This window comes from Gavia stellata, chromosome 10 (genome assembly GCF_030936135.1).
Source record: "Gavia stellata isolate bGavSte3 chromosome 10, bGavSte3.hap2, whole genome shotgun sequence".
Taxonomy (NCBI): Eukaryota; Metazoa; Chordata; class Aves; order Gaviiformes; family Gaviidae; genus Gavia; species Gavia stellata.
Window position 1 is genome coordinate 34,932,232 of NC_082603.1, and position 23,403 is coordinate 34,955,634.

General features: G+C 51.1%; 1 protein-coding gene across 1 annotated transcript; it reads left to right on the forward strand.

Moving 5' to 3' along the window:
* The first annotated feature begins 730 nt into the window (after window positions 1–730).
* On the forward strand, window positions 731–19,811 carry IL12RB2 (interleukin 12 receptor subunit beta 2). The gene is made up of 15 exons (XM_059822241.1): window positions 731–788; window positions 1,836–2,162; window positions 2,847–2,961; window positions 4,697–4,872; window positions 5,075–5,214; window positions 5,880–6,024; window positions 8,619–8,698; window positions 12,126–12,345; window positions 13,601–13,801; window positions 14,729–14,830; window positions 14,910–15,065; window positions 16,778–16,915; window positions 18,193–18,280; window positions 18,912–19,011; window positions 19,317–19,811. Exons 1-15 carry the CDS (start codon window positions 731–733, stop codon window positions 19,809–19,811), a joined length of 2,541 nt encoding a protein of 846 aa, XP_059678224.1.
* The last annotated feature ends 3,592 nt before the right edge of the window (window positions 19,812–23,403 follow it).

Sequence of the window (23,403 nt, forward strand, 5' to 3'; positions counted from 1 at the left end):
ATTGCTAGTTACATGGGATAGTCACAAGCAAGTTGGGTGGGTGGAAAGAAACCGTAAGATTGCTAGTTCCCAAGGTCTTAGCCAAAACTTTGTGTGTGATACTCAGGTCTGGGAATCTTGAGATTGCGTTAGTCAGCTGGGATGAGGTCAGTTCATTTGGATTTGGGGTCACCTGTACGCAGCCTGAGCACGGAGCTGCTGAAGAGCACGGGAGGGTCCTTGTGGGGTACAGAAACAGGGCTTCTCCATCCAATGAGGCTGTAGGATTTCAGGAGAGCGTGGGCTGTGCCGGAGCGTGGCACGCAAACCGTGTCTTGGGGAGAAACAGCGTGAGGGGCACGGATGGTTTGGCTTCTTGTCCTTCACAGTAAGAGTTTTGGTTCTGGGCTTGCAGGGGGTCTTTGGGAGGGAAGGGAGGAAATACTTCTTTTTCTAAAGCAGAGAGCTGTCTGGTTTTAAAGCACAGAGATTTAAAGTACCCGTAACTCTTCCATGCCCCTAGACTGTGTGCCTCTCTCTAGGGAGAGCCATCTGAAAATCAGCTGCTGCTTACAAAGGGGCCTCGAGCGTCACAACTTAGCAACGTTAGCAGAGAACGTTAATTAGAATGGTCTCAGGAAATAAGCATTCTGGATTTTCTGAAGCTGTAACATAGTAAAATACAAGTACCTGCAATTTTGCCACTTTTTAGGAACTGGTAAAAGGTATTCATTTCTCTATAGGGAACAAAATGCTATTTGCATGGATTGTGCCTGCAGCAATTTGGTCGTTGGCGCACTTCACAGCAGGTAAGATTTTTTTTTTTCCCTACATAGCAGTTATTACTTAAAAGAAGCACTCAGGCTAATTAGTTGGCGGGGTTTTTTCAGCTTCTGTGTGGTATGCTAGTAAACACCTTTCTTATTAGAGAGAGCAAAAATTGATGCTTGATCAGGTTGATACTGTAATTTCCTTAAGAACTCCTCGATCTGCTGCTGCTGAGTGTCCTCCCACTCTCCACGGCGATGCACCTTCTCCCTGACAGTCCGGGCAGGCCGCGGGCAGCAGTGTCTGGTCTGGCAGCTCCGCACGCTGGCTGCAGGGCTGGGAGCGACCGCGGGCGGGCATATGGCCCATAGTTCCTCAGCATCATATATGCTCGGGCATATGGTTATGCATAATTGGCGCTGCAAGCCTGTGTCTGTAGTATATATGTAGTATATAGGAAATAGTTGCTAATAAGTCGTGCAGGGAGGTTATTTGGTTTGCTTGGAGGTAGGGCTGCCGGTTACGTGAGAAAGCACCTCTAAAGTTAGCTCGCACGGAGACTTTCAGAACTCCAAAGGAAGGAGAAATGGTGCTCCAGCATTTTCCCTTCTCTTCTGCCGCTGCTCGGCGCGTTTGCCCCCAGCGCGTGTGTCCTGGCATCTGCCTGCACGTGCGTGCTCGTGCACGCGGAGCGCGGGATCGCCTGTCCCCCGCCTCTGCCCTCGCCGCCTTGGAAAGATGCTGACAGGCAAGGGGGGGGTCTCGACGAGTCGGAGAAAATGTCGCTTGTCTCTTCAGCGGAGACATGCCTGCCACCACTTTCCTGAAACCGCACAGAAAAAAGAGTTCTGACAGGTTTTGCCGGGGGTTGTGCTTTTTTGCGTGATGCCTGGTAGCTAGCCCGTGGTTTCTGACCCCGGTTAATCAGATCGGCGAAGGCTGGGTGCAGTAGTATCCCCTGAGTTACTGTGCTGAGGCAGGAATTCTTGCATTACACATTTGGGGAATCTCTCTTCCTCGAGCGCAGCGCGTCGTATGAGGTGAGCGCTGTATCCGCCTTAAAGGTTTGGTTTCCCGTTCTGTTGCAGAAGCGTGCAGTGCAGGGAACGTGCCTGCGAGCAAACTTCCCCGCGGCGCTGCAGAAGTATGTGACAAAGGGAATATGACTGCTAACACCGCTTCTTGTGTCCGGCCTGGAACCAGCATCACCCTCGCGTGCCGGCTGAAACCCCTGCGATACACCGGGCAGTGCAGGATAGCTATTTTCTTTAACAGCTCTGAACTAGTTAGCAATCACAGCAGTTCAGTAAGCGCCAAGTTTCTAGTCCATACATACGGCAAACACATGTTTACGTGCAAAATACTTTGTGAATACAAGAAAAAACTCATTTGTGGCATCGCTATAGAATCTGGAAGTAAGGAGGATTTAATTATTCCTTGTTCTTAAACGTTTCCTGTGGCACCTCTGAGACACGTGTTAGAAACCAGCAGTGGGTGGCCTTTTCCAGAAAAGGTGCTCTGCTTTAGTGGCTCTTTGGATTTAAAATATTCCCGCCTGGAACTGTGCGACTCCGTTATTCATAAACGGAGAGACGCTAAATAAAAGTGCCTGCTCAGAGCAAATATCATACTCCCTCCTGCTCTACCCCTGACACCCACCCGCCTCGCCAGGACTCAGGGGCTTTGCAAGAAAAATTCTAAGGAAATTTTAGATTTTTCTTCTAGCCTGATGAGCTGCTGCTGCTGCAGCAGTCGTCTGCTGTACCAGTGCTGCTTTTTTTTTAAAAAAAATAAGAATAACAGTTGATTTCTTCAAGCAAAGCATGCGGTGCCCAGTCCAGAGAGCTGTTAAGCGCTTGTATTCATCTGGCACCTTTGTAAAGTCACTGGGGTTTTGCTCAAGTGTCAAAGGTCTCACCAGGCTGCAGAAATCACGACGCAGCTATTTTCACATGTATAAAAATTATCAGCCTGAACATTTGGCACTTACGTGTCCATAAATTCTTTAAAAAAAAAAAAAACAACACAAACCTAGCATTTCTTAAAACGTCTCCTATCAGTGTCTTGAAGGAAGACTCTGATAAGACTATCTGTTTAAGATCCTCCAGATGAGCCAAGAAACGTGTCGTGTATCCAGTACGGGACAGATGGTCATCCCACCTGCACCTGGGATAAGGGGAGGCTCACATACATCAACACTACATATGCAATACAGTAAGTGACCCAGGGATGGCAGTTCTTCAATACCAATAATTGTATCTTAGAGGGTTTTTTTTTTAAATTTTTACACCGTTTGTTGAAGATTCACCCTTATCAAAGCACACAGAAGAGTTGGCTTATGGACAAGCCAACCCAAGGCCGCCCAGATCACACAAACCAACTGGAGCCGTTAAAACCCCTTTTCTGTTCACCCTCGTGTGCGCTGCACCGCAGCAGTTTGGCTCCTTCGGGGTTTGGCAGGTAAAGAGGGTACGCCAAGACATGGCTGCCTTTGGAAATGGAAGGTTAGCAGGGGAAGCACTCTGAAAACGGCTGCTCGAACCTGCTGCTTTCCCACGGCGGATCTCCTCTGTCCAGTGATTCTGTGGTTAGCAGTGCCCGCAACTGAAAACCTGCAATCGGAGCAGCTCGCTGTCTCGGAATTTAGTTGAGGAGATGGAGAGGGACTTGGCTTGGAAATGTGTTATTTTTCCTTCCTCTTTTAGACCCAACCTGTATTTTTGCTCTCTCTGCTTTTGCTGAACCTCCCCTGAAAAAGATTGTGGAGAGTCCTGCAGCAAACCGTGGGGAAGGAGCAGAGCCCATCAAACCGCACCAGTAGACCTTTGGATTTTGGGAATCCCCGTGCGCAGGAGGAACCTTATTAAAAACCTCTATTCAAGCTAACATCTGGGTAGAATGAATTAATTTTGCGCTTTGCGAACAGCTGGATAGGCTGAACTACTCCCCATTTGCTTCCGAGGGGCTGCATGTTGACCATCTCCTTGCCCTGTGAGGCTCGCTCTTTTTCACCTTCTTCTTCTTCTTCACCTTCTTCTTCTTCTTCTTCTTCTTCACCTGCTTCTTCTTCTTCACCACCTTCTTCTTCTTCACCACCTTCTTCTTCTTTACCTGCTTCTGTTGGCCAAGGTAGCAGGAACTTTCTTAGTAGCTTGTAGAAACCTGTTGCTGCTCTTTAAGCAGAAGGAGAATGTACGGGTAGCGCGCAGAAGAGTAGGGAAGTGTGGATAACGAGTCCTGCAAGTGTAATACAGAGATACAGCAGTGCTTGTAAGTTATTAAGTATATTACAAAATACAAAGGGTCAGCCTGAAGCAACATGATACAATCGTCTCTGATTCAGGTGGAAGAAAATACACAGAGAAGCTAAATGAGTTACCCAAGGCAATGGGTTGAATGACAGACTGAGAATTAAAAGTTGTGTTGGAAGTCATGTGGTCTGACTGTTAGACTGGAGATAAATTACATTTTTAATCACTAACTTACGTAAAAAACAACAATTAAAAAAAACCCGAAATCCATCATCTGCCCCTCAAATTCTGTGTGCCAACACCTATGTTCATTCATAGAGAAATATTAGGTAACCAATATTAGGCAACCATTATACTATTAGAAAGAACCTACTCACATACTTGCAGCTCGGTGGAAATCCAGAAGCATATTTCCTTTGTCTGCAATTAAACCCAAAAAGCAGTATAACACCTTTACTACCGGTTTAACGAGAGGAGTATTTACTGTGACCGCTGTTTTTACGCAGGTAGACCTTTCAAGGAGCAGATGGCCTAGCTGGCTTGCAGTGCAGCTAACCTGCAGGGAAGCTGCTGAAGGAGCCGCAGCCCCGCGGGACCCAGAGCAGCACAACTGTACGGGGACGTGCCCCGACGCACCCAGGGTTTAGCTTTCTTGGTGTACGGGGGAGTATTAACCAAGCGTTTGCCTTCTGTTCCAGGCTATCAAATGGGACGGATGTCTTATGTGTTTCTGAAGAAAGTCGGAATAAGAAGTTTGGCTCGCTGGCTCTGAGCAAGTTGAATTTTGACTCTACTTACACCGTTGTGGTTGCTGCCTCCAATGAGCTAGGAAGTGCTTTTTCACAGCCGCTCGTGTTCATGTTAATCGACATAGGTAAATGCATTACTCGCCGCCTTTCAGTTAGTCCCCGCCCTTTAGAAAGAGGTGAAAACATTTTGAGGACTTTCTTGTTTAAACCTCTCAGAAAAAGCATCCATCCAGTCTAAACCAGTAATTCTATTTTCCACGTAACCCCCCGCTCCGAGCAGTGCTGCGTATCTGAGCGCTGTTTGCTTCTTTCTGTTTTTGCCGCTAGTGAAACCACATCCTCCCAGCTTTTTAGTGGAATTTGAAAATTCTTCTGCGACCAACTGCACCTTTTTTTGGCACGACGAAGCACAAGCGCGGCACTGCAGGTTGAGATACCGTCCACTTACCAGGCACTCCTGGAGCACGGTAATCCTCTGCTGCTGAATAAAGGAAGTTATGATCCTTGGAGGTTGCTTTAATATCGTTGTTTCTTACTAGAATCACTTGGTCCCAATTTGGCTTTCTCTGTTCTTTAACACCATGTTTAAGAAAATCTATTGCCTATGGGTCAAAACCAATCATTGGTCTAAAACTGAATGAAGGTAAACCACTGATCCTGTAAAAAAGTGTGTGCGTGAGTATTTCCCCGTATGTCAAGTGTCCGTATGATGCACTGAAGAATTGGAGGTTACGTTTGACCCACCACTTTATAGGAGTATGGGCATATCTTGCTCGTGCGATTTCCAAATGGTTGTGCCTTCCCTAACGTTGATTGGAAGTCTTTGCTTTTCCTTTAAGTGGTAAAAGAAATGTATTGCTTGAAGTTGAGTAAAACACATGAACAGAAAATCTGTGATCTTCGCATAATTAAATGAGGGATTTTTCTGATGAAGAACTGCAAGCCTGATGACTCATTGCATCGTTCTTTGAGTTATTAAAGTTGCCTCAGATCGGGGTTTTCCCCATTGGTTTTTAAAGACGTGTTTTGGCTGGCTGGGCTTCCTTTGGGCATTAGTAATTCAGCCTGTCACTGCCTTCAACCTTTATTTCCTCATGACCTTAACATTATATGTCCTCTCTCTTCATTAAAGGTTGAAAGCTTCAACAGTGAGAAATGCAGTCTTTATGGTCTGGAGCCTCATACAGCCTACGAGTTCCAGGTCAGCTGTAAAATTCACCCTGAGAGAGGACTGTGGAGCAACTGGCGTGGCTACCAAACCCGGACTCCAGAAGCAGGTAACACAAGACGGCGTCTCCCGCACCAAGCCTATGTCTAACCTTTGCGTACGAGTGGAAACTTCAGCTAATGAAGTCAAAATGCTGCCGGGTTTTTGCTGGTTGGTTTGCAGAGCATCTGTAGATCCAGACACAGAGCCAAGAGGGAAGTCACTTCTCTAAGAGAATTGCTTTTTTAATGAACAAAAATTGAAGCTGTTCAAGTTTCTTGCAAAACAGGAATTTCAAGAGTTCACCGAGAAGGTCTAAAGGATATATTTTTTTGACGTTGAAGGTTGGGGGAATTTTTCCCACGTTGCCCGGAGCTGTAGTGGCCTGACACATCGTGACACAGCTGGAAAAGGCAGAGACAGTTTGTGCAGCTTAGCCAGGGGGAAAAAACCAACCCTTTTGTATTGGTTCATATCTAAACATTTTACTGAATTCCTGCAACAGCACCATACTCAGGTTGGGCAGGCTGCCACGTCACCCTCCGGTGCTGATGAACCACAGTTTGGGTGACACGCTCTGGGGCCTTGAGCTCGCCCAACAATTGCTGAGAAGTTGGGTGAATTGGCTGGGAAACTGCCTGGACTCTCTCCGTTCTGCTGACGCTGGCAGGTTTTAACGAAACAGTTTAATTTTGCCAAGTCATCTTTTTCCCAAGTAGAGAAGTTATTTCACTTGGAGCCTCCCCAGGCGGCTCCTCCACTGCGCCGTGGAGCTGCTGGAGACCTGGGTAGCTTCAGCAGAGCAGAACCTGGCCAGAGAGAGAGATCCCACCAGGAATTAGGTGAGCAAAGAGTGTTTCCGCCCCAGAGGACGGCACAGCAGACTCCAGGGATGCACGGCACCAACCTGAGGGCAATCCTCTTAGTTTCTGCCATCGTTGGCTGCCTTGGGCTGGCCGCGGGCTCGCATACCTGCCTGCCTGACTTCACCCTGAGCTGCACGAACTCACATGCTGCAAAACTTTCAGTTCTTACGAGAGAAGAAAGCTTCTCAGAAGTTTGTGTTTCAACAAAGATGTGTCAGCTGCTTTGGCATCCCCTCCTTTCATCTCCTACTTGGCTTTCGCTGCTCTTTTTTGTGAATTACTATAAGCTCTTCAGGCTAGTGCCGTTATTACTCATGCTATTTACCACTACTGACAGCATCAGTTTCTGTAAGAAGCATTGATTGATGCAAAAGGTGTGAACTTTTCCTTCCCTCCCCCACCTTCCTCTCAACAGTTTTCTCAACCTTCTCGATGCACCCTGGCTTGCTCCGGCATTTGTGGTCATCACCCCTCCACCCAGCCAGCGCCGTGAAAAGAGAATCGTTGCAGCTAACCAAGGAGCGTTTTCTGTCCTCAGACTAGGCGACCGCAGGGGGAGGCTGCAGGCGAGAAGCTCTGGGCGCATCCTGGTTGCCCGTCTTTGAAGGAGCTGAAGTTCTACGCGTGGCTTTGGCCTTTTGCAAATTCAGGCGTATAGCTTTTCAACGAGCTAAGTTTGTTCCTGTTTCTCTGACCTGCCACAAACCTTGCTTTATGCAAGCTCCGTCCATAAGTGAGCTTTTCTTCTCCCCCCCAGCTAATTTCTGTGGTTCACATGTGAAATGAACTTTAAAATCCAGGCTGGAGTCCAACAGATGCAATCCCCTTTTTTTTTTCCCTTTCCTTCTTTCAGCTCCCCGCTTCCTCCCTCGCTCACAGCGAGTGCGCTCCAGTTTTATTTCTTCTGTCGGTCCTGCTTCTTGTTTCTATTCCAGTCACTGTTTGCAGTTAATACAGGACAAAGAGCTCTTAACATTGCTGGCATTGAGGATTTTTTCTGTCTTTGAGGCTGACTGCTATTTGCTGAATTCATTCTAGCTGGGGTTGGCCAACAGTAGCAATTATTTGAATTTGGTGGGTTTATTTTGGTGAGGGACCTTGAGGAGCCAAGCTTTGTTATCTTTGGTCACATTGGCTTTCTTTATGTGTCTTTATCTGGTTCCGAACTGTTGGAGCACATTGTTCACCTGCTTCTGCAGCCAGAAGTTTGCTTTAGTGTTATTTTGGACGGTTTATTCAAAACATCAAGGCTTTCCAGTCTCTCTGTGACTATAAGGAGAATTGTGGAAAGAACGAGGGTTTTGAGCTACCTCTGAGGAGGTCCTACCCAGCTAGCTCTTAAAGACATTTATTGCCTAGAGCCAGACAATGAAATCCTGCGGATCCTACAAACCCTATCGCCCGAGGCTGTCCGTTGTTTTAGGATTGACGTAGCCAGCCCTGAGGACCTTAACTAGCCTCGACTTTTACGCAAAGATGAGAGCTAATACCGTCACGTTGATGCGTAGGCTTCCTTGGGAGCCATCCTGATTACCTGAGTGCAGGATAAAGTCACCAGCGGCACAAAAACCTTCTTGGGTTTATGGCGCGTTCTCTTCATAAGTGCCATCGTCAACACAGCTGAACTCCAGCTGCAACAGCAAATACGGGCTGTTACATATTGCATCATTTCAGAGACATTTTAAATCTTAAATTTCAATTGTCTCAGGATTTTTACCTCCTTCACCTATTCAATGTCTTGTTTGTTTACTTCAAAACACAGCCATTAATTCCGCTCACCCTTTTCCTTCCGCACCAGCGCCGACCGGGCTCCTGGACGTCTGGTACCGACAGCAGGACGTGGATGCCCAAAACCAGAACATCTCTCTTTTCTGGAAGGTAAGCAAGTGAAACCTGAGCGGATGAGGGGGAGCTCTGGTTTACGTGTTCGCAGGAAAGGACCGAACCCAAGGAGAGCACAGGGCTTTTACCAGTGCCCGGTGACAGGGACACGGACCAGCTCCGCTACCCACGCCTTGACTACACAGCCGACCTGTGTCCCTGATGGTAGATCTAAAGGGACGGATAACAACCTTACAGGCTTCCTAGTTCGTTTTCTAATTAATACCTCCCTCACCTCGTTCTCCACCTCATCGTTGGTTGCTGTGGTCGCCATACGCGGTCAGGACAGGGGTTCTGGGAGGCCAGGAGGACACCGTGCCCCACGTTCCCCACGCGCACGCACCTCGCGCGTCTGCTTTTGGATAGGAGCTTCCTTCAGGGGCGTTTCTGCTCTGGTTTGCTTATACGAAGAACAGAGCAATGAAGAATGGGGGGGCACAAGAGACAATTTATTGTAATAGCCCTTTAAGGTGACCAAACGCTAAAAAATGTAAGAGCTGGGTGTAGTTTGGGCAACCGAAGGGGTCCCATGGGTGCAGTCCCATGGGTGTGGATGGACGGTCGGTCGAGGCTCTTGTCGTACAGCAGCAGCGGGGAGAAATTGCTTTTCTCTACAGGTGCGAAGCAGGTGACGGGCAAACCACACGCAAAAGGGTTTGCTAATAATAGAGGCGCAGGTCTGAAATGGGACAACTCAGTTTGGGTCTGCTGAGCAATGCCTCCTGTGAGCTGGGGCTGAGACCCCGCAAGGGCAATTTCAAAAAGGATTCGGATTAAAACCCAGCCGTAGGGTGAAGGTTCCCCATTACCCTACATCGCCAGCTGGCGCAGTGGACAAGGCTCACGCCAGGTCTGCTACACCAACGCTCCCAGTGAGAGCAAGCCCTGCGACCGGTGCCGGGTGCTGAGTTTCCCCAGTATTACCGACCCAGGACTTAAAGCCAGGTCCAAGAGGAATTTGTGGATTGTGGGGCGTTTTGCTGCGGTGGTTTTATTTCAAAGCCAGTAAGATGGTCTTGGTTTTTTTTAAAGCAAAAATGATCTTTGACTTTCAGTTCGCAATCTCTAGATAAGCTTCCAATTACTGTTACGTATTCTCTGCACGCCAACGAGCAGTACGCTATAAAGTGAAAGCAGAAATTCTTAGGTGATTATGTGACTCCAGCCGCTGTGGCTTTAAGACATTTAACTTTAAGCCCTTTATCTCAAAATAGCGAGCTGGCAACACTTTCTGTGTCGAAGCAGACTTCCTGCAGCATCATTCATAAAATTGGTGCAATACCTTGCTTTTATGGCTTTCACGACAGCTACGAAGCAGCAGGGTCAGACTCAGTACATGAGGCATTTTCCTATTTTCTACCATTATACGCTTTCGTATTTTCACACTAACACCGAAGGAAGGCTCACCAATTTAATTTCAGCAAGCTTTCAGAGTGGTTTCCGCACCGCGTTTGTCCCGAGCCACCGCCAAAGTGATTGCAAAACTGCAAACATTTTCCTATTTTTAAAAAGTGTTTTTTAAAAGTGGGTTTTTTCCCCCTCTTCCTTTTTTTTTTTTTTTTTTTTTTGGTTGTGTTATGACAAAAAAAACCCCAGCCAAACAAAATGAACTCGCTGTGTAGGAACTGCAGGAAGCTGTGAAACTGATAGTACAACTGCAGACGCCCGGGGTGGAAAAACCAGCGAGAGGTGTCACACGGGACAGCACAGACTGACTTTTCAGAGACGTGCATTCTAAGTGGTTGAATTTAAATAAGCCTTTATTACGGCTTTAAGGAAAAACCTGGATTTTCCCCCAAATCAAAAACTGCCCATTTTTACAAATCCAGCTGTGCGGTTCATGCGGTTTTTTTTCCCCTTGGGACAAGCGTGGCTTGAATTCAGCCTCAAGGAAGGAGGTGGCTGCCTTTCTCCCTGTCCCCGGCTGTGCTGCTGCTTGGAAAACCAGCAGCTGGCAGCACAAGAGCTTCACTAAACTGGAATTAAACTGGAATAAATAAATAAGAAATAAAAAGAAAGATATGCAACCTTAAGAGAGACTCTCAGGTAAATGCATGCTCATGCCTCGTTAGGGAATTAACTCATTTTACGTGGCTAGATGGCATGGGTTCCCAAGAGCAGGGCAGTGGCGGAGCTGGGGTAAGGCTTGGGAGTGGAGAGCATGGGTCGCAGGGCTGGGCAGCAGCAAAATCCAAGGGAAAAATCAGAATAGGCTGTTACATAGCACAGGTTTTACACGAACATGCAAAATCATGGTGGAAAAGGGAAATTCTGCAGCAAGGACACTGGCTTTCTTTGGAAGAACCCTACATTTTTAGCAATAAAAGCATGTGTTTGCTTACGAACATGTATTCCTAGGTTGGTACTGATGGGGAAACGAGGCTACCTTTAAAATGCATCAGCCATACTTCGGGCCAACGGCTCTTCAGTTAATATAGAGAAAATAAAATAGAAGTATCACAGAAGAAAGCAGCCTCAACAAGCGAGCCAGCAATCTCCGTAGCATGGCTTGTTTCCTCCAGCTTTTAGAAGAGAGGAAAGTAGGTTCAACAGGGCCAAGTGCCGGGTCCTGCACTTGGGTCACAACAACCCCATGCAACACTACAGGCTTGGGGACGAGTGGCTGGAAAGCTGCCCGGTGGAAAAGGACCTGGGGGTGTTGGTTGACAGCCGGCTGGATATGAGCCGGCAGTGTGCCCAGGTGGCCAAGAAGGCCAACGCCATCCTGGCCTGTATCAGAAATGGTGTGGGCAGCAGGAGTGGGGAGGGGATCGTGCCCCTGTACTCGGCGCTGGTGAGGCCGCACCTCAAATGCTGTGTTCAGTGTTGGGCCCCTCACTCCAAGAAGGACCTTGAGGTGCTGGAGCGTGTCCAGAGAAGGGTGACGGAGCTGGTGAGGGGTCTGGAGCACAAGTCTGATGAGGAGCGGCTGAGGGAGCTGGGGTTGTTCAGTCTGGAGAAGAGGAGGCTGAGGGGAGACCTCATCGCTCTCTGCAACTCCCTGAAAGGGGGTTGTGGTGAGGTGGGTGTTGGTCTCTTCTCCCAAGTGACAAGTGATAGAACAAGAGGAGATGGCCTCAAGTTGTGCCAGGGGAGGTTCAGGCTGGATATTAGGAGAAATTTCTTTCCCGAGAGAGTGGTGAAGCACTGGAAGAGGCTGTCCAGGGAGGTGGTGGAGTCACCATCCCTGGAGGTGTTCAAGGAAGGTGTGGACGTGGCACTGCGGGACATGGTTTAGTGGGCATGGTGGGGTTGGGCTGGTGGTTGGACTTGGTGATCTGACAGGTCTTTTCCAGCCTTAGTGATTCTATGATTCTGTAAAAACCAGTAACGGGTCAGCAAAGAACCACCTTGGCACAGTCAGCGTCCTGCAGGCATGGCTCAGCAGCAGCAGAGGAGGGTAAGGGATGCACTTTCCCCGCAGGCTTTGAGCGAGTCGGAGGCGAGAGGCAGAATCCTGTGGTACACGGTGACCTTCAAAGGCCTGGCCCAGCGGAGCCCCACGGGAGGAGAATCACACCGTACCACCCAAACCAGCTATGCCAGAGTCACGCCGAGGGTGGGCTACAAGATAACGGTCACCGCCGAGAACTCAAGGGGCACGTCCCCCCCCGCATCCATCGTGACCAACCTGGGCACCCAGGGTAAGGGCTTCTCCTGGGTCTGGACCGCTGGGAATAACACCGGTGCTCTGCTTTGTGCTGCGCACCAGGGAAGCGTTCAGGTCCCACCACCTTGGGCTTATCAAGGTCCGTCTCGGTGAAGCTTCAGGGATCCGCAGATCCAGTTTTCAGTGCGGTCAGGGGTGCAGTTTCACCGCACCTTACCTTGCCCTGCATCAGTACTGCTGGCACTTCACCTCAACCCCTCCTGCCGCCGCAGCCGTGAGCCGCGCCGCCAGCCGCCCGGGGACCTGGCACGGCAGAAAATCAACCATGCCAAAAAAATTTAAAAAAGGGTTATTTTTTTCTTGCACGAGAGAGGTGGCAGGACTGAAGGGAAGGTGATGGTGAGGGGAAATCGCACGAACTTTATCTCCTGTGAAATTGCACTCTGTTGTACCCGCGCAGCAAAGTTAACGAGCGTTCCCTGAACTCATCCAGCCCCAAATTTCCTGTGCGGGTACCGGGCACGACGGAGCCTTGCGGTCTCAGGTGGTTTGTTCAAAGAGGCAGTTCTCTGTTTGCTCTTCTCCTGCTGTAATGTCGCTAAAACAGTGAGAGACCCACTGCCAAGTGTTTCACCCTTCCCCGGTGCTGCATCGAACACCGGCGGGATGCTCCTCTCCTTCGGAGGCGGATGCACGGCTCCTCAGCTCGCAGACTGCCTTGATTACGCGAGCCCTTCATTAGGCAGGGATAGGATTGGTGCAGAAATATCACTGCTAGCTGATTATTTGGAGGCGGTAGGACAAGAACTGCTGCGTGGGCGCAGTTCAATTGTATTTGTTAGAAAACCCGTTCCGAAAAGATGCTGGTGTTTTTATACTACCGATGAAAATTCGGTGGCTTTCCCAACATTCTCTCTTGCGAGGAAAAGCAAGCCGGCCCTAGCTGTGAAAGCAAGAGCTGCGGTCTCGGGGAGCTGATGCGTGTTTGCGGCTCTCTCAGAGGAGCAGGGGGGTGGTACGTGCCGTGACAGCGTCTTCTCGGGGTTTGGGGATGGTATAAACCAGCAAAGCTGTGTATCTCAAACTGTTGCCCGAGACAGGGCAAGAACGTGGCTCTATTCCTATCGGCATAGAGATCACCCTCGTGTAAAGACCTTCTCTTTCAATTTACACTTCACATGGTGCCAAACTGGGTGAGGCACAGTAAAACCCATATATCCAACCTACCCAGTCCACGTGAGGTTAAGGCAAGTTTCTTTTTTGTCTGGTCGTTCTTTCTCCCCCGTAAGACCTACCTCCTCCTCGGAAAGTCTCTGCCGTAGCCATGGGAAATAGCAGCATCCTCGTCAGCTGGAAACCGCCCGTCAGGTCGACTGTGTCCATCAGCGGATACGTGGTGGAGTGGGCAGACACGGAGAGGAGCAGGCGCCGGGAGCACCGTCCAGCCTGGGTGAAGCTTCCAGCATCCAACCTGTCCGCGGTGATAGCAGGTAACAACAACCACCTCGAGGTAGGATGTTGTACCATTTCATTCCAAAAGCTTTTTAAGGAACAAGTCGGATTCTGATTTCTACTAATTCAGCGTAAGAAATTATGGCATTTAAAGTTTTCTGTATAGGAAGGGAAAAAAATATGCGCGGCTGCTCTGGGCTCAGTTCCACAGTCACTCTCAGCTGAGATTTGTATCTGATAAGTAAAACATCTCTGAAAAAACCCAGTCCCGCCGAGATGAAACGAGCCAGCTAGAGGTACAAGAGATCAAAGGCTTCAGAAAAGACTATGTCCCTTCTACTAATTGCTGGTTACTAATCCCAGCCAGTGCTACAGGTCAGCGTTCTGCACGTTGGATAGCTATGAAGTTACGACAGGGATGAGCGTTACCCTCATTAGTCTTTCCTATCCTCCGTCCCGGTGCCGTGCTTCCGAGGTGCTTGCATCCCCACTCTCGAGTCAGCTGGACAAAAAGCAGCATAGTCACACCGGCGCTTTGTGCTCTGCTTTGGAAAGGAGAGAAACGAGTTCCCGCCGACCTCCCATAGCCCGCGGGAACAGCCCGGAGGAGGATGCTCACGTGAAGTCGGGGGGGAAGAAACAGGGTGCGAGCTTCTCGTGCCCCCTAAGCGAGCTGGCGCAGAGCCGAACCCTGCCCCTCGGATCTTAGAGCGGCCGACAGCTTGTAGCCTCATGAGGAAAGAAAGGATTTCAGCCTTCCGAGTGCTGAGGTCACTCGCTTTATGCACAGTAAGGGTCTGCCAAGCTGAATGGAGAACCCAGAGAAGCATTTTTTTCCCTTCATTATGAAAGATGTGTTCCTAATCAGAAGATTCATCTCAGATTTAAGCAGCTAATGTAAATACTTTCGCCATGACTGTAAATACTTCCACTAGTAACTCTCCGCTTTTAATTTCTTTACTTAGAGCACATAAAAGATAACGTGTGCTACGAGATCAGCGTGTTTGCCCTCTATCGGGACAGAGCCGGACAAGTGGCATCGGTTAGGGGCTACTCAAGAGCAGAAGGTAAACCACAGCAATACTCTTCCAGATATTTTTAAGCCAGTTTAAGCTCAGCTTTAACAGCCAGCCTTCTCTTTTGCAGCACCGTCAGCCGGGCCCCAGATGCATACGACACCGCGGGCAAACGGCGTCTTGGTTTCATGGGAAGCAATCCCTGCCCACCAGCAAAGGGGCTGCATCACCCAGTACCACATATACCTGCAGAAAAAGGACAGGGAGGACGCCCCAAACGTCTACAGTCGGTGTCTGGCCAAGACCAGGGCGATGAGCAGGGGCCGTGGGGTGGGAGAGAGGGATGCCTTCCGAACACGCGGTGTAGTCAGGGAGATACAGGCAGCTGAGCTGCCAGGAGGGTCAGCAGCGAGATTCAGAGTCGGGTCCCTCTGCTACAGCTGCCCATCAACAGGACCGCGCATTCAGGGCTTCCAGCTTTGAGTCAGGTCGCGCCAAGTTATTTTGAATGTGAACTCCCCGCTCGTTTTTCTTTTTTTGCCTTGTAGTTATTTTCTGAAGCCATAGCCACTGCAGGCCCTTGTAATTATTGGCAGGGTGAACAACAGACTGTCTCAAAGCCCCCGCCAACGAGTGCCTACCCCGCAGGCGACACCCACAGACGCGCTCGGCAGGCAGCACCCACTGCATTCACAGAATCACTACAGTTGGAAAAGACCTGTCAGATCATCAAGTCCAACCATCACCCCAACCCCACCACGTCCACTAAACCATTCCCGCACCCACGCGCTTTTCCCACCCAAGTCCTCTCCCACTCCGTCTGCCTACCTCCCAGGCTTCCACTCGACATAGCTTTTTTTTTAACCTTTATGCAGAAGTTGCACGCCAGTTTTTAATGGAGGTTTCATAGCTCCACAATACAAACCTCACTTTGCATTAAAACATTGTCTTAGCAAGCAACAGCGGTCAGAGGACGGGATATGCAATCCTGGGGTCCCATCTATACCATGGCACAGGTCACCCCTACTGCATAAGGTCTTTTATAGCCCTTCCAGTGATTCAGTAACCTAGAAAAGAAAATGAATTAGAGTAACAGATACCTCTCCAAGCTCTGGAAACCCAGTGATTGAAGTTAAATGCAGTAAACGTGTGCTAGGGGCTTCATTTGGACAGGTTGGATCGATGGGCGCAGGCCAATTGTATGAGGTTCAACAGGGCCAAGTGCCGGGTCCTGCACTTGGGTCACAACAACCCCACGCAACGCTACAGGCTTGGGGACGAGTGGCTGGAAAGCTGCCTGGTGGAAAAGGAACTGGGGGTGTTGGTCGACAGCCGGCTGAATATGAGCCGGCAGTGTGCCCAGGTGGCCAAGAAGGCCAACGGCATCCTGGCCTGTATCAGAAATGGTGTGGCCAGCAGGAGTGGGGAGGGGATCGTGCCCCTGTACTCGGCGCTGGTGAGGCCGCACCTCGAATGCTGTGTTCAGTGTTGGGCCCCTCACTCCAAGAAGGACATTGAGGTGCTGGAGTGTGTCCAGAGAAGGGCGACGGAGCTGGTGAGGGGTCTGGAGCACAAGTCTGATGAGGAGCGGCTGAGGGAGCTGGGGTTGTTCAGTCTGGAGGAGAGGAGGCTGAGGGGAGACCTCATCGCTCTCTGCAACTCCCTGAAAGGGGGTTGTGGGGAGGTGGGTGCTGGTCTCTTCTCCCAAGTGACAAGTGATAGGACAGGAGGAGATGGCCTCAAGTTGCGCCAGGGGAGGTTCAGGCTGGATATTAGGAGAAATTTCTTTCCTGAGAGAGTGGTGGAGCACTGGAAGAGGCTGCCCAGGGAGGTGGTGGAGTCCCCATCCCTGGAGGTGTTCAAGGAAGGTGTGGACGTGGCACTGTGGGACATGGTTTAGTGGGCATGGTGGGGTTGGGATGGTGGTTGGACTTGGTGATCTGACAGGTCTTTTCCAACCTTAACAATTCTGATTCGCTCCTCCCCTTTCCCTTCCAGACATTTCCAACGTGACTGCCCAGCACTCGCTGTACATCCCGCACCTCCAGCCCGGTGAGCCCTACGCCCTGTGGATGACGGCATCGACGGCTGCTGGAGAGGGGCCCTGGGGCAACAGCGAGCTCGTCTGCTTGGAAAGTACGAGCCTCTGCGGGGGGTGGGGGTCTGGAGAGGTCCTTGCCCTTGGCCTCCTGCTTTCCACAGGCCGGGAATGCTTTTTCTGCTCCTCCGTAATTACTGAAGAGCTGTAGTTTCTGCTGGTTCTAAGACGTAGCATCTCTTTCTTTGTCTTCAAGGTCCCAGCCCTGTGGCAAGCTGTTAGCTGTGTTGTTTAACAGTAGTTGAAGGCCGGCAGGATGGTTTATTGTGAAGGGGGAAAGAAGGGTTTGGTCCCTTCGAGGTGCCAGCCCAGCCACCTGTGTGCTTCACGCTCGGGCACAGGTATCCATGCAGAAAGTCCTGCCCATCCCCACGTCTCCCATGGGTCGGTGGCTCCCTGAGGCCCCTCACCTCAGAGCCTGCTTCAGGAGCAGAGCATCCCCGAGCTCCCGCAGCGCACACGTCCATCTCGGGGGGTCCCTGTTCCTCCGGGGGGACGCAAAAGCAAGACCTTCTCCCAAAGACTTCCGACCGCAGCTCACGGCAGTAATGGGCGTTTCTGTCCTGCAAGACAGATTGTTTTGATGAAATCTGTTCTGAGCCCCGATCAAGACAAATGATCACTAAACCCTGAGAAGGGAGTTGATAAAATCCGTGCTTAAGTATTGCCAGAAAGTTTGTTTTGCTGCGTTTCCTCCCCAGCAGTGTGCCACCACAACAACTTTTAAGCCCCCAAGTTGCGCACGTTAGGAAATTCATCTCCGCAGCATGGAGCCGGGCTCCTCGGGAGGGGGGTTTCTCCCCTGGACTGCGGGAGAAATCCAGGGAGGGGAGGAGGAGGAGAGGAAATTAAAGCAATCCAGACAAGGTAAAAGTTTTCCTGGTATAAAAATCTGGATTTGCCAAAATTACATTTTAAGCAGATAGCGCGAGCACAGTAACGCCAGGCTGTTCACTGGGAAACAGTCACCGACACCTTATTAAAGATGCACTGAGTTTTGCAAGGTCTTTCCTACTTAACACCTCTCTGCCGCACGCACCACCCCAGGTTTGTGGTGTCTGTCCATGTTCGGTTCAGCACTAGAAGAGAAAGATCAGCAATTCCACGTTTCGGGCTGCGGACTGTGTATTTCAAGAGACATTTGTAGACATCTTTACGTTACAAAGTCCTCTCGTCCCCACGGGTCCATCCAGATTCCTGATGTTTTGTGAGTGCAAACACCAGTCAGGCCACGAGTGTCGTCCAACTTAAACTGGCATATTTAAGTTTTTAATTTTTTTTAGTAAAGATGAACGACGGGTGTTCCATATTTCAGGTGCTGGGGACTGGATGACCCTTGTGCTTACCTGCAGCTTCTTCATCCTCTCGGCCTGCATTTGTTCCGTGCCTCCGGCAAGAAAAGCGTGAGTGAATCCATCTGTTACGTTCCAATAAAACACGGAATTGTTGTTAGAAGAGATGGTCACGTCCTCTCAGGACACCTTGGGGAACAGCAAGGATTGTTCTGAATAAAGGTTTCAGAGTACACCAACGATAATCAGAACACCCACTGAGCTTAAAATATAGCCTTATTTCATATATATTGTGACTTTTTAACCTAGAGCTTAAGGTCTGCTGCCGCCAGAACAAAACTGAAGGGGTACAACCCTTGGCAATTAATCTGGGAGCAAAGTTAAACCCAGAGATTAAAAACCGTTTTCCTTTAGAGCAACACGCACGTGTCCCCAGGCAGATTTTCCAGGAGTGGGGCTCACGGCCGTGCCCAGCCAGCTCTGCCCGCAGGGCTGCTGTTAGCCACCGCAGGCAAACATCGGGCAGGAGGTGGCTGCTGGGCAGCGTTTACCCCCGCTCGAGAGCCGCCCGCCCCGTCAGCCGCCGCGCTCCCCGCCCCACCGGGGTCTCCGCAGGTCCCCGCCGAGGCAGATCCACCGTTACGCCGAGCTTTTCGGTAACGATGTGCAGAAACAGCGTGTCCCAGGTCGGTGCTGCAGGTAGCGGCGTTCAGGCGTTTAATCGCACTTATTTGATCCGCAGATTTCACTCGCTCCTCTCCGCGCTTACGCCGCAGTGGCAGAGCAAAGCCATTCCAGACCCCGCCAACGCTACGTGGGCTAAGAACTACAAGTCTATGAAGGTAAATTGTACTTTTTTCCTCCTCCTCCCGCTGCCTTCAGCAGAAAAAGCAGGCAGAGCCCTGCAAGTTGGTAATCTCTTGACGCAGCAAATCTAGCGGTCTCCGATAGCGGATAAGCTCTGGTCTCATATCCAGTTAGACTGTAGGATGTAGCGGGCAAATTAAACGCCAGGAAAATGTGGAGATCTTCCATTTTTAGCAGTATGAGCTCCTGTGTGGAGGGATGCTTGCATTCCAGGGGCAAGAAGCCACAGGGTATCGCTCAGATAATTAATTATCCTTGCCCGGCGTGCGTCCCTGCGCAGGCCGAGCTGAGCTTGCCCTCCAGCCCGTTCCTGCACCGCGCCGGCAGCTTTGAAGAACCCGAAACGATAGAAGTAGAGGAAGCCTTCGTGAAGACCGACCGCGCGGGCCTCGGGGACAAGCTCCTCTTCGGCAGCACGGGAAAGGGCGACTGGCCGCTGGAGAGTGGCTCGGGACACGAGGAGCCGGAGTACGAGGCTCTGCCCAGCACAGCAGACGGAGAGGTTTACGAGCAGCAGCTTCCCGACCTCTACAAGAGGATAGTGGCGGAGGTGACAAAGCACACACAGACCGTTTCCGAGTACATCGCCAACCCCGTCACCGACACGGCCACCGCCTACCTACCCCCGGCTGCAGGCACCACCGAAGACCACCCTGAACTCGAGTGCAATCCGCTCTCCGTCTTCCCAACGACTTTTCTGGCACCCGTACTTCCCTGCGAAGGGAAGCTCACTTTGGATGCGGTGAAAATAAACTGCAGCTCTTCCACAAGGTAGGCGGTCAGGGTGACCTAAGCCTGGCCTGATTTTTTGCGCTTTACTGAAGTATTTCAGCGTGTTTCAGTACAGCCAGTCCAGCGACGTGCATGCGACACCTTGAAGGGGTAAAAAACCCAACTCTCAAACCTTTCCAGCACGGCAAGTCACACCTCGCTGTACAATACAGCGGGTCCTCATTCCCCCAGCACACTCCGGTAGAATTAAAGGCAGAAGGGGCGCGTGACTCAGCTTTTGGAGAGGATAATTAATTCCTCGGATGCCTTCACGCAGCCCGGGTTGCCTCAGGCCCACATCCCACCGCCTGATGAGGAGTGCCTGAGCCTGGCCCAGGAATCAGAGACGCACTAACCATCATTTCATCCGTCGCTCGCCCAGAAGAGTGAGGAGTTACGCCAGCGTCAGACCTCAGCACCCCAAGCCCCGGCAGGACCACAGCTGCGGCTCTTGCTCCTCCAGCTGTGCACAGCAGGTTAGCCACATGGCGCAGAGACCTCCGCACCCACCGGTGCTGAACTGAACGCCCACAGGCGGTATTCCTCACTGCAGTCGCATCGCCCCCAGCGACACCGGTGCTGCAGCCCGCGGGCGTAGGGAGGGACGCGGCCGCAGCAGGGCTGGCAGCTCTGCCAGGGCCAGCCTGCCTTCGCGGCTCAGTTCAGGAGGGGAGAAATCCCCAGCAGAAATAAAAGCAACAGGCAGCGCACGTACGCAGCAAGTCAAATGGACTGGTGAGAAGAATTTAAATCGTTTATTGAAGTATTCTAATTACAGGTTTGAAGTATGTGTTACACGTTTAATGACTTTGTTTACTATATGCGCGTATACATATAAAGTATTGGAAACCTGAAATTCGTTTCCTGTCGTTTCCTCTGGTCAAGCTCAAGTGCGAAACGCAGAATAAAGCGTCTGTAAAACTAAATATGTAGCGTTGCTGCTAGAGATGAGCTAGTCCGATCTTGAACTTACCTGGAGCATCCTCCTCCCGCCCAGGACCAGGTGGCCACTCTCCGTCCGCAGCTGGGCAGTGGCATAAACGGGTGGTGAAACCCTCCTGTGACACCACCTCGGAGTGCCTCCACGAGCAGCCGCTATCCGACTCGGTGAGGAAACGGCCCTCGGCAGCCCTGCCACGGGCTCCTTCCACAGCAGCGAGCGATGCACCTGCATCACAAGGCTGCTACCTCCAGGCCACGGCTTTCCCCACCGCCCTTCCCCTGAAGTGAAAAGCCAAACCAAAGCACTGCAGTGGGGAGATCTCTGTTGGCTTTTCCCCCTAGTTTTTATTCCAGATGTGGCTGTCTGACCCGCTACAGGAGGCCCATCCACTCTTGCGCTCCCAAGTTCAAAGGCACTGCAGGACAAGTCCAGTTAATCACCGGGCACACGCTGCCTGCCGAGCCGGTGCCAGGCAGGCTGGGCTTACTCGCCTGACCCCCGTTTGCCAAGGTCTGTACCTCCACCCACTCTCAATAGGCAGGGGTCTAAGAAAATAGTCGTGGGTGCGTTAGTTTTAAGCTTTAATTTTTTAGAAACGTGAAATTCAAGCCCTGGCACCAGCTCGTGTTCAGCTTTCACTGACTTCTCTCCGCGCGTCCCATGATGCCCAGAAGGTTTCCCTTTGATCAGCACAAGTGATCGCCGGTACCCCGGCTATTCTCAAGCCCGAGCTTTCTAGTCTTCTGTGTACTGAAAACAAAACCATCAGCAATGATTGCCACAGCCGCACGTGGGCTAGGACATCCTAGGGAGGAGATGCGTCCTGGTGAAGGCAGAGCAGCTCGGCTGCCTGAGCAGCCCACGGGATCCAGCATGCCGCTCGCTGCCAGCTCCCACCGGACACCCACAACCCCCCCAAAAAAACGGGCCTCAGCACCTGGCCGAGACACATTCAGTAACTGGAGCCTGCAAGCAAAGCACGACAGCATGTGGTGTTCCTCCCAAAAGCGGCTTCTCAGGGATAAGGAACCAAGACAGAGAGACTGAAGACAGCTACTGCCCAGGAAATTGTTTCCCCAAAGGGGAGGGAAAGGCGCTGCGGGGAACCACTGCGAGAGGAGTGGAGCAGGAGGAGCAGCACTCCAGGCACTGGCTCTAGCATGCCACAGTCCAGTGATCTCACGGGGTGCACTTGAGGGCTCCCCTGCAGCACAGAGACCACTTTGAGACGCACATCCTTGCCACAGCGCTGGCACAGCCCACCTGCACCGTTCCCCCGCCGTCCCAGCACAGGGAGCGCGGTCCCTGCACCTACCCCTCGGCTCACCTGCGGCAGGACGCTGCCCACGACCTCTCCCAGACACGCCAAGGGATCCTTCTCATCTCTCGGCTGCGGCAAAACTTAGTCTTCCCGCCAGGTAACTAAGCAGTCGCTGGAGGATGAGAATACTTACCCTTACTGCCCAACCGCTCGGCATGAGCTCGCCACGTTCACAGCAGAAATTGTGCACTGAAGAAAAACGATTCCCAGATGTGCCAATAAATGCACAACACAGCCTCTTGCTCACAGCGGTGCACGTACTTGGTAAGACACACAGCACACAGTCTGCCTCGCCACAGTACCAACGCGAGCAACGTACGCTCCTCCCTTCCACCCACACTATCAATACAGGTGTCAAAGCTGGCAGGATTTTTTCATCTGCAGGCTCCCAATAAAATCACACTCCCAATAAAACCACACAACAGGAGGCTTCGCGGCAGCTCTGCAACACAGCCCTACTCGGGCAGTTACCAGAAATTTAGTTTTGAGTTGTATTTTGGGTTAGTATTTCAACCCTGGGACTTGTTTGCATCCTCACTGCCACCCCCAAACCGGCCCAGGACCTCCATGGTCAGGGTCACGGCTCGGACGCCGGCGTGCTCAGGGAAGACAAAAGGGGAAGATGCACTTCCACACAAAACCAGCTGCTTTTAACAGCAGCCGCCCCTTTTAGCATCTTCATCCAAGTCTGACAAACAGTGGTCCACTGGTAAAAGGAACTGCTGCACGAAAAAGCACCTAAGTAGCAATGGCCATCTTGTCCCGACACGCTTCCCTCCTGCTCCACATCGCTGCCCTGCAAGCGCCAGCAATCTCACCGAGCCAGACAGACGTCCTTAGGAGAAAGGACAGAAGCAAGTCTTTTCCTTGTCCTCCATACAACGGAAATCCTGCAGTTTGCCGAGTACAAATCCCAAACACAACTCGGCACGCTGGGTATGTGCTAATTCAAACTGCTGAACTGGAAGACTGCAGTAAAACCAATCCCGTATCTGGTTTACCTTCGCTCCGCCCAGGAAACATTGCGCACGTAAAATAAAGCTCCCTCACCTCTTGGTGTTATGATGACCTTTGCAGCAGCGGCTCACAGGTGAAGATCAAACGGCTCAAGCATGCTTATCGGTAACTACGGGCGAGCTCACACCCTAGGGCATGAACCAACGCAAGCTGAAGCAGCCTCGGTTCACACTGGAACCGTCCACAAACGAGCACCGGCCCAGCTCGCCTCCTCTGCCGCAGCGGATCCCAGCAAGCCGACAGGTTTCCTGCTCCCTGCCAACACCAGACACGTCAACGGCTGTACAACCACCCAGAGCTGAGACACTGCACATG

Excerpts from the sequence above, each read along its gene's own strand:
- IL12RB2 (XM_059822241.1), top strand. The coding sequence starts at position 731 with ATGCTATTTGCATGGATTGTGCCTGCAGCAATTTGGTCGTTGGCGCAC. Across the intron at positions 2,962-4,696 it reads AACACTACATATGCAATACA|GCTATCAAATGGGACGGATG; the intron begins GTAAGTGACCCA and ends CTTCTGTTCCAG. Across the intron at positions 8,699-12,125 it reads ACATCTCTCTTTTCTGGAAG|GCTTTGAGCGAGTCGGAGGC; the intron begins GTAAGCAAGTGA and ends CTTTCCCCGCAG.